At 38.6% G+C, this 10,763-nt stretch overlaps 1 protein-coding gene across 3 annotated transcripts; it reads left to right on the top strand.

Annotated features, from left to right (window-relative positions):
• The first annotated feature begins 1,140 nt into the window (after positions 1-1,140).
• Positions 1,141-10,380, top strand: LOC137969971 (collagen triple helix repeat-containing protein 1-like). 3 transcript variants are annotated; one of them, XM_068816398.1, is made up of 6 exons: positions 1,141-1,240; positions 1,326-1,386; positions 2,520-2,616; positions 4,266-4,402; positions 5,340-5,609; positions 9,836-10,380. In XM_068816398.1, exons 4-6 carry the CDS (start codon positions 4,304-4,306, stop codon positions 10,184-10,186), a joined length of 720 nt encoding a protein of 239 aa, XP_068672499.1. In that variant the 5' UTR covers positions 1,141-1,240; positions 1,326-1,386; positions 2,520-2,616; positions 4,266-4,303; the 3' UTR covers positions 10,187-10,380. The 3 variants fall into 3 exon arrangements, with proteins under 3 accessions (XP_068672499.1, XP_068672500.1, XP_068672498.1); XM_068816399.1 differs by lacking the exon at positions 2,520-2,616 and having other exon boundaries at positions 1,164-1,240; XM_068816397.1 differs by lacking the exons at positions 1,141-1,240; positions 1,326-1,386; positions 2,520-2,616 and having other exon boundaries at positions 3,875-4,402.
• The last annotated feature ends 383 nt before the right edge of the window (positions 10,381-10,763 follow it).

Here is a 10,763-nt window from a genome sequence, read left to right as displayed (position 1 = left end):
TCAAGTGGTTAGGTGACAAAAATTCTAGGTTCCAGTCCTATATCCATACACTCGGGTTGTCTTTTAAAAATGAAATAATCATTTCCCATAATCCACATTCTGATCAGCTTTCAATCTTCTAAATTAACGATAGTTCGCTATTTTCGCAAATCCCATAATATAGTTCATTTTGGGGGGTTATTTGAATTAAAACAATTGATATCCATTTCACTGACGCATGATACAATCCCAAGTGTTATTAACTTGTATTGCTTTTATGTAAACCCCCCTCCCCCACCCCCTCAAAAAAAACATATTGCATTATGGGAATAGGACAGTAGTTTATAGTAAATTCTGAGCACATAACGAACTAGCGATAACCGTTAATTCAAAGGTAAAGAATGGATCATTCTCTTTCCCAGATCCCATCGTTTTCTTTCTCGTGCGAAGGCCCCACCGCCTAAGAGAAACGATAGCATCTGGGAACAAGAATGGAAAATATGTGAGCACTGAAAATAAAACTTGTGGACAAGTATCTTGAAAGTTAACTCGGTCTCGTATTCTGATGTTTGAAATACGATTAACTTTCGTCATTTCTCATTCTCAAAGAAAATTTAAAATGAAAATTATCCATTGCCGCGAACTTTTGTTTCATCTTCTTACAGCTTTTCCGGGATTTACAGCGTCTATTTTTCCATGGAGCTTGGACTTAACAATGCCACATATCTCCCACTTACTACTTTTAATTTGGCAAAAAAAGTTTTTTTTTTGTAAATCCATTCCAACGGGAAACACAATAGTTCATTTTGCACCACCTCTGGTATATCGTTGTCAAAAATATGTGCCTACAGAGCACAGTAGGCGTGAAGTTTGGTATTTCCCTTCGTTTTTCGTAGTACATTTACTTCCGTATCAAGAGTGTTAACTTGTTATGAATGTTTCTTGTCCGAAGTCCATCCTTGTTTCTTCATACTGATCTATTTTTATGCTATGAGACTCGCTGAACTCAACTGACTTTTATGAATTGTTTTTTGTAGGCGCTAAGACTTTGATCTCAGGGGCGTGAACTCGTTAAATACTCAAAGAATGTTTCTTGTCCAAAGTCCATTGGACTCAGTCATACTGATCTATTTTGATGCTAGGAAAGGCTGAACCCCACTCACTCTTCTGAGTTGTTCGTGAGCGTCGGATCTTCTACAGTGATTTGTTTGATTGAGAAGGTACGAAGATTAAGGAAACGTACACTCACAGGTAGTCTCAGGTATGACGTTTTGTATCTCTTGTTTTTCAGTGTTCCTAAAGAGCTCTAGCTCACCTCAGTTATAACATCGTCTTTTTCTCTACAGTGATTTGTTTGATCGAGAAGGTACGAAAATTAAGGAAACGTACACTCACGGGTAGTCTCAGGTATGACGTTTTATATCTCTTGTTTTCAGTGTTCCTAAAGAGCTCTAACTCACCTCAGTTACAACATGGTCTTTTTCTCGAAACAGCCTTGCTTGTCGTTTCCTTCAGAACCAAGGAATCGATAGTGTTTGCATAACGTAAGGGAAGTATCACGTGGATAATTCTCGTGGACTACCGAAACTGCAATTTATCGTTTTCCTAATGCGAAGGATCATGATTTAACATGTAAGACTTATGACTAGCCGACAAGGTTCTTGTGAGAGTCAGACACTTGATAAAATTAACCTAAAAATAAACGGTGCATGCGCGTCGCTGCCAGATTAAGAACTCTGCGAAGGTTTTCGATTACGTCATACAGAAATGGTGTCCGTGTCCCGCTGCTAGCGTGTAACACCTGATCAAACACAAGCACCGCGCGTGCTTTGATGTTCAGACAGCAAATCTACTCCAGTTCACATTCATTTTCACGGCAAGTTGAGCTTTAGGAGCTTTTACTCCTCGATCAATGATTACACCTGAAGTCAGCTGACTTCCTGTCGAAAAACATCGTATTCTTTCATTGTTGGCGAGAGATTTCGCAATTTCTTCTTCCATACGTCTTTCAATATATATAGCTTACTTGTAAGATTAAAAAAATAAACACTCCTTTGAAAGCCTTTGATAGGCTAATTAACGACGGCGCCTATTAATTAAAAGGTATTTTGCCCCGATTTATAATTATGCAGGAAATGAAGATCTTAACAAGTGCCATTGAAATCCAAAAGGAAAATTGGGGGTAACCGCGTATTTTTCCAAGATAATTCATGAATAATATTTGCAAAAAGCTTTAAAATACAAAGCAATGTATGGCGTTCTTTCTCAAATTGAAGCTTAATTATATCTCAAAAATGCATGGTTACCCCCAATTTTCTTTTTGGATAACAAGAGTACTTACTAAGATCTACCTTCTCCGGATAGTCTTAAACTGCGCAAATTTGTCACTGTATTAGTGAGCATCACCGATAGAAAACCCGAGTATCTCGAGATGACCAGAACGTATGCGCAATAACAGTGGTAGGCACCGTCCTTAACAGTATATGCCAGAAGAAATGTTTTGTTTTTTTTGGTATATTAACTTAAAGCTTTTGTCATAGCTGTATCTTCTACAGGCTCAATATGAACTCAGATAATGAACACCTCCCAGATTGCTTGATAGCTTGACTGGTAGAGTACTGCTCTAGTATCGCACAGGTAGGGTTCGAATCCCATTCAAGCGTGAACTTTTCAGGCTTTAACTTCTGTCGCTGCGATGATCAATATTTCAGTAGAAATCTTAAAAGCTGGTCACACGCTCAGATGAAAATGAAGCCTATGCATGCAGAAGCAACCCAAACCCTGTGATAATGCAATTGACCAGCTTGCAGCATATTTCAGTTAAAAGAGCAAGTGCAGTGCATTAGCTCGGTCATGGGATCCAATCCCGTTCAAGGCCTGGATTTTTCAAGCTTACTTGCAACTGTTTAAGGTTTTCACTAGTTAACTGTAATGATCTTCCTTCATTTGTTGTTCCTTCCGCAGTTCAAATATATAACATTTCATATTATTCTAAAAATCATTTCATCGATCTCTTTCGGGATGCAACCTGAACGCTCAACTGAAGGTCATGACTTCCTAAGTGTAAAATGCACATTGCAACGTGCCCTTTGATAAATAAAGTGCACTTTCGGAAAGACTATAAACCCTTTATTAGAGCTACATATTACGCAAAGACAACTTGAATCTCCTGGAAAATAGAACTCAGCTCAGTTGACAGTTATGGAAAAAAAACATTGTCAAGTTATTGGACTACGACACGTAGGCAATACGTGCCTGCGTGCCTTTTTGTTAAAATATCCCGTATCTCTTCAATTCTCCCCCCCCCCCCCCAAATATCCCGTATCCTGATAACCCCCAATAGGGCTTGGTTGTTTGCATTCACAAATTTCGTAACATTAATAATAAGAGTTTTTACAACAAACAACTTCAAATTAAATTACAGATTTATCTTTCTGGTAATCTCTCGCCATTTTCCGAAGCTTACCTATAACTGAAATTCACTGTAACTGGACAATTTGTGTTAACTGTTTTTGCGCATCCCACGGATACGCCCTAATAGGCGTCTTGTTAATGTTAGATCAGAACCAGAAGCGGTTGAAAATCCCGTTCTAACCTCTTGTATGGATTTGTTTCCGGTTGTTTTAGGTTCAAGTCTACCACGCCTTGTAAATAGTCTACTGATTGCCTCCTTTGGGTATCCATCCCCACCAAAATTCAAACTTGTTGTTCTTAAGTCCAATCCTTCAATTCGAGCATTCTCTTTTGCAATTTAAACTCGCAGTTGTTAAATTCAGACAAACAATGACGTATTGAATGTCTGAATTGCCGAATTGAATGTTTGGATTGCCAAATTGAATGAACAAAAGAATAAAGAGAACATAACAATACCTAATCAACAACGCCTAATCAGAATGACATTGAATTGGTTCTTTTGTCTTCTACCACTTTGGTCCGGTACATGCATATGAAGGTCTACTTAAGGTTTGGGCTTAAGAACAACAAGGGGATGGATACCTATAGCCTTCTACCAGTTGGGGTTGTTAATCATGTTTCTGTTAAGTTTGAATTGTTTCTTTTAGGTTATTAAAAATGGTGTGATTGTGAACAGCTTGATGGCCAAGTGAACTTCCACAATAAACAAAGCATTTCCTTTTTTTTTTTTTTTTTTTTTTTACATAACACTATATCGCTATACTCTCAAAGGGAAAAAAACATGGGAAAATTGAAATTATCGCAACCATTGCAGATGCGGGTAATGCAAAACGTCTATTTGGATCTTACTTCAATTTGCTCTTTTCCCACAGAATATCAGACAGAAGAAATAACCTCTATTCTCATCAAAATGTCTTGGATCTTGCTGACGCTACTTTTCATGTCACTTCCGTATAAGAGTTTTGCAGCGGGGGATAACAATACTGGTGGCCCGTCTTGCAATGACAACGTAAGCGAATAATTATACCAACTAAACCATTTTGAATGAAATAAAAACAAACATTATGACATGATCATAATGTCATTTTATCTCAAGGCTTGTCATAGCTGAATTAAATGCCAATTTAAGTTTCTCAGCTGGATTGTGGGGCGTGGACATTCTCTGACAACCAGTGCAGCCAATAAAAAAAGAATAGTTCGGATAACAGCAAGTTCAGTATATCGTGCGTTCCTTCTCGCCTTCGTTCTCATCGTTCTTATCGTGTTAAAATCCTGAAGCTTTCCCAGTGTACTACAAGAAATGTTTTGCCGACGTCACACAGCCATGCTAAACTTACTTCCACTTTCTCTAGATCTCAAACTCAAAGACTTGGTCTTTTTTTTATAAATGCCTTTACTGTAGTACTGATTTAGATGTCCTGAACTACGTATCTTTTGTTTGTTACGGTCGTACAAGACAAAGTGCTAAAAGTCCTTTAATCTACGCACTCCTCTTTGCAAAACATCTACTTCACGGGCCGTACTTTAAAAGAATAGTTAATTTAAAAGGGAACCTCCACTAATTAAAAACAAGAAGACAACTTTAAACCACAGAACATAATGTGTACAATCCAAATTGTTCAAACTTTTTCCAATTAAGGCTTTTGTACCAGAAAAAAATTAAGTTCAAACACGCTTGCTTTGGCTTTCAAACTGCTAACGTTTGAATTTATGGTGGGATTTAGCTCTTGGATAATTATACAATGTTTCTTTTATTCAGTACACACACATCAAGTTAATATAAACTCCATTTTTTTAAAAATGTTCATCACCGCTGTTTGTATTTTATTCTTAAATGGAAAGGTTTCTTCAGCTGTAACGTCAAGCTAATGTGCTTACAATTTTAAGAGTAATCAATCAACATATAGATAAAGATATCAGTAAGTTTTGTTTGCTTTTCCATCCAGCAATCCTCGTCGATTTGCCGTTGTGGTATTCCCGGCATGCATGGCAAGCCTGGATCCCCAGGATTCCCAGGCCGAGATGGACGGGACGGCCGTGACGGGTTAAAAGGGGATCAGGGACAAACTGGAGCGGGTGGTGTCCAGGGTCCTCCTGGTCAAAAAGGAGAGCGAGGAGAGACTGAGGCAAGTGGAGCTTCAGGTGTGATGCCCTTCAAGAACTGGAAGGAGTGCGCCTGGAAAAAGGAAGATGGCAGAGATAATGGCCTGATTAAGGTGAGCTGGGCAACGGAATACACAAACCATTAGTCTGTAAGCAGGCTCTAGTGTTTGAGAGTTTTGAAGCAAGCAACCGTGGACAATCTTCCTGTCGGTGTGCGTTGGATCAGTGGCTTGAGTTGATCGGCGTAATTGCAAGTTGAGAAGCTAAATATTTTGAGGAACAGCCCATACAACGTAGATTTGATTTTAGTGGTGTACTGTATTCCGGCTGGCCAAACCAGCCTTCTTCAAGTACAATGAGATTTTACATTGGATTGCTTCTATGTACATATATATGGTAAATGGATGTTGACCTAATACTGGAAAAATGTGATAAAATATGGTAGTTACAACAAATTTGAATTCAAATACTAAGAGTAACGGAAAAATAATGGAAGTGACTCTAAATAATAAACTGAAATCTAATACGTTTCTTCGGGGATATTAAGACCGTTAGGATCAATTGCCTTGCCTTTTGAAATTAAAAAAGCTTCCCTGGCCTTACGGATCGAGTTGGAAAATATTTTTTCTTTAAGGAATTAGATGAATGTCCTTATAAATGTTGTAGGGAGATGTGACTGAGGAAATGTTCTGCGACTGTAGTAGCTTTGGATTTGGTGTTAGCGTTATCTAAAGTACGGCGGTGTTCATTAAAACGGTCTTTAAACGTCGTTTAGTTTCTCCTATGTACTGTAGATGTCATATGTTACATTGAATCATGTAGATAAGGTTTTTAGTTTCGTAAGTTATGTGGGAATTAATAGAGCGTGTTTCGCCAGTAGAGAAGAATGTGTAGTTGGTTAGTCCGTGGAAAATGTGAGGACAGGTAGCGCAGTTTTTGCCACAGCGAAAAGAACCGGAAGGAAGTGCGGAATTAGAATGAGTTACATTAGGGGACAGTTTAGCTGTTACCAGCACTTCTCGAAGGTTAGGGGATCGTCTGAAAGCCACAACTGGTACATGTAGGGAAGCAGTTTTGCAGCGGTCAGAGGAAAGAAGTAGATTGTAGTGTTTTTTTTTTATTACGTTAAAGCTGGAAGGATCGAAGTGATGGATTATAGGTCGTTATGAAAGGTATGCGTTCAGGTTTGTTTATCTGTTTAGCTTGTAGGGTATGTATGCTGGAAATATCCGCGGAGCGTTGTATTTGTTTAGTAACAAAGTCGCGTTTGTAACCTCGTTTCATAAGGTATGTCGTTAGTTCAGTAGTGCAAATCTTGAACGTTTCGTCTGTAGAACAAATTCGTCGTAGGCGGAGTGCTAGGCTAAAATTAAGGGATGGCTTTTTTGTGTGTAGAGGATGACGAGAAGAATAAAGTAAATGTAGGTGATTGTCCGTAGGTTTCGTGTATAGGTCTGTATTTATGCTTCCGTCCCTAGTAAGTGAGACGTTAACGTTAAGGAAAGGATCATCGGTCGGAGAGTGTGAGCTGGTGAATTTTATGGTAGGGTTAATGCTAATGAGATATAGTCGATGAACATTTTTAGGTTTTCGGGACTTTCAGTCCAGATCATAAAATTCTCATTGATGTATCTCAACCAAGTATGGGGTTGAAATGAGGCGTCCTTAAAGCATTTTTTTCGAAATACCCAAAAAAGCTTAGCAAAAGAGTGGGCTATTGAAGGTAGTGGCTATCATTAAAAATGAAGTTATTCATGGTGAGAATCACGCGGATGAGGTCGTAAATAGTGCCAGTAGGGATGATGGTGTTGTAAGGATCAGTGCGTAAAAAATAATCACAAGCATTAATACCTTCATTATGTGGAATATTGGTGTATAAAAATGAGACGTCAAGTGTTACTAATAATGAATTAGAGGGTAATTTGCCAATGGTAAGGAGTTTATTGAGAAAATCATAAGTGTCTTTAACATAAGAAGGTAGTTTGTGGACAAGAGGTTGAAGATGGTGGTCAACAAAGTGGGATATGCGTTCAGTGGGATGACTATTGTAAAAACGTCCTGGTTTTACGTTAGATTGTATGAGGTATTGTTTTGTCTTCTCGTCAATGAGGTCGTCAGTGTACATTCTGTTTACGTATATGATTCAATGTAACAGATACCATCTACAGTACATAGGAGATACTAAACGAAGTTTAAAAGGCCGTTTTCTGAAATAAATTTAACATGTTTGTTGGAGTTTTACCATTATTGATATCATACATTAAAGTTGATACCGATTCATAATAAAGAAAAGTTATTGGTAGCACGTTTGCTTCAAGAAATAAAGGAATTGTATGTTCATGCCAGTCTGTGAAGTACAATAAGCGAAGAGCCCTTTTCCGAAGAATTAAAATTTTATTAAGATAAGTCTTGCATGCCTGGCCCCAGGCAGCAAGACCGTAGGTTAGATAAGGATGAACTAGTGACTTTCGAGTTATAGAGTGGCGTAGCTTTGCAATCAGCCCAACGTTTTTACTAATTTTTGTGACAATAGAATCAATGTGGTATTTCCAACTGGAGAAAGATTCTGATCAGTGAAAAACGCCCAGATATTTTATATAAATTAGACTCGAGACGAACATATTTATTCTTTTCATTATCAAACATGCAAAGTTTTGGTTGATGAGCAAGTCGCTTTTGGTAAGGATGAAATATTACAAAGTTGGATTTTTTTAGAGTTAGTTTATTGGCTGTTAGCCAGTTATGAGGTTTTTAAGTTGATTATTGACTGTTGTTTCCAGATCTTTCAAATTTTTGTCCGCATAGAGAATGTTAGTGTCATCTGCAAAGAGGTAAAACCTTAATTTATTTGAGCATCTGTGGATGTCATTGACATATAGCAAGAAAAGCAATGACCCAAGAACTGATCCTTGAGGAACTCTACATCCAACAATGGCTTTATCTGATATATAATGATCTACTTGCGTTGTTTGGGTGCGATTTTTGAGATATGAGGAGAACCAACTGTTAATTATTCCACAAAAGCCATAGTGATTAAGCTTATCAAGCAAGACGTCGTGATCGACGGTATCGAAAGCTCTTTAAAGATCAATGAATACTCCACAAGATAACAGACGCTGATTCATGTTTGACTGTATATCGTTTACGATATCAAGTATTGCATGTTGGGTAGAATGCCCCTTACGAAAACGGTATTGTAAGGAATTCAAAAGATCATGTTTTTCTATATAATTTGAAAGTAAAGAAATGGGTCTATAGTTGTTTGCGTCTGTATCATCATCACCCTTGAACACAGGTGTAATTTTAGCCATTTTGAGCTTTGATGGATAAGTCCCTTATCTCATTAACTCTTGAGATGAGCTCCTGAATTTGTTTCTCAGCTTCCTCTTTAAAGCGGATGAAGTCGTCATATTGGCCTGATATGAATTCAATTGAATGCGCTTTACCTGGTGACAATTCCCGTTCACCGTGTAGGCCATGTTGATTCTTTGACAAGTCGTCAGAAACATTCTGCAGTTTGTTCTTTAGTTCTTCGATTTCATTACGCAAAGCTTGATTTTCCTTTCGTAGTTTTTCAGTACCCGTCATACTGGAAGGTTTCCAGAATATGTAGGTTTAGGATAAAGAGAATTAGTGAATTGTGATCGGAGCACAAAATACACGTCTGCACAGCTCAGTGCCTCGTGTATCACATAATACGAGATGATGTCACGGTTTGACTGCTGTCCATTTTGGCCGACATTCCCGCAACGTCGTACTCAGCAGAACGTTCGTTCAGCGGGCTGCAGCGGTTGAAGACTTACCTTCGTAACACCATAGGGCAGCATAGACTCAATAGCCTCGCTATCATCTGTATTGAGTGCGCCTACGGAAATCAAGTCATTATCAACTGTATGGACAAGATGATTGACATTTTCGGAAAACGCCATGGAAGGAAGAACTTTTTTTTTCTTTTAATACGTTTTAGATTACATTAAAACTGTTGATAGAATTGAGTATGCAAGCTCTCAATTAAACTGTTTTTCCAATGATAGCAGTTTCATTAGATGCGAAAATGGTGAACGTTTGCGATTGCCTCCCGATTTCAAACCTCACGCTTTCGGGCAATGCGTAATTTTTTTCGGGCAAGAAAGTAACCGCCCCACCCCCCCCCCCCCCCCCTTCCCCCTTCAAGTCCAAAGGTGCCCGTACGCCTATGTTTTTTCTTAATGCTTTGCTTGACTATATTAGCCCAAAATAGTATAGTGATTTATTACCGACTACCGATTGTCGAAGCTGAAATTATCTCTAATTTTATGGCCGCTCATACATTTAATATAAGACAATTTTTATTACCTAGGATTGCGTGTTCACCAAGAACTTCTCTGATACAGCTCTTCATGTGGCCTGGACTGGTACTTTGCGAGTTTATGACTGCACTGGTTGCTGTAAACGCTGGTACTTCACTTTCAACGATGCTGAATGCTCGGCTCCCCTCCCTATTGATGGTGTTGTGTTCTTAAACTTTGCGGGTCAAAATCCTCTTCGCGTCCGCCATATTGAAGGGCACTGCAACAACATTCACAAAGGAAAGGTGCTCGTGGGATTCTGGGTTGGCAATTGTCGTGGATATGGAAATGCTGATGCCTACACAGGTTGGGAGTCAGTGTCCCGGATCTTTGTAGAGGAAGTTCCTAAACCTCAAGCTTAGATATCAACAAAAAGCTTCAGTCCGGCAAAAGCTCTGTAAAGGGACATAAATCATTTAAATCTATAGTTAAATAAGTATACATTAATATCATCGTGGATAACGGCCACCTTCGTATATTGGGGCTGCTTTTGATTGGAATAAAATTCTGCTGAATAAAAAGCCGGATTACAAATTAAAGTTTCCTCTGAGTATGATTCTTGTTCTCTTGAATTTCTGTGTATGTTTTTCTTCATATTAATTTTTTCACAATGTGTAGTCAGGAGAGCATTTCCCATTCTTCTCAAAGTCAAAGTTTGGAGATTCGTCAAAAAATGTGATATCTACCACAAAGGCCATTTTTGTCATTTCATGCAGAACAGCAAAACCGCCAAGTCTTAAGGCTGGTTTTCACAAGCGACGGAGTCGGAGTCGGGGTCGTAATCAGAAGCGCAGAGCGATACGATGTTAGTGAAAATCAAACTGTGGGAGTCGGAAGCAGAATACCGATTCCCCTTATTATTCCGTCGCTTACGATCCAGTGAAAACTGCATTGTCGGAGTTGCAAGCAGAAGAGGAAGAATAAACCAGTCCCGAAGCT

The sequence above is a fragment of the Montipora foliosa genome, chromosome 9 (assembly GCF_036669935.1).
Source record: "Montipora foliosa isolate CH-2021 chromosome 9, ASM3666993v2, whole genome shotgun sequence".
NCBI classification, from domain to species: domain Eukaryota; kingdom Metazoa; phylum Cnidaria; class Anthozoa; order Scleractinia; family Acroporidae; genus Montipora; species Montipora foliosa.
Note: the sequence above shows the minus strand (reverse complement) of the source record. Positions and strands in the feature narration are given on the sequence as shown.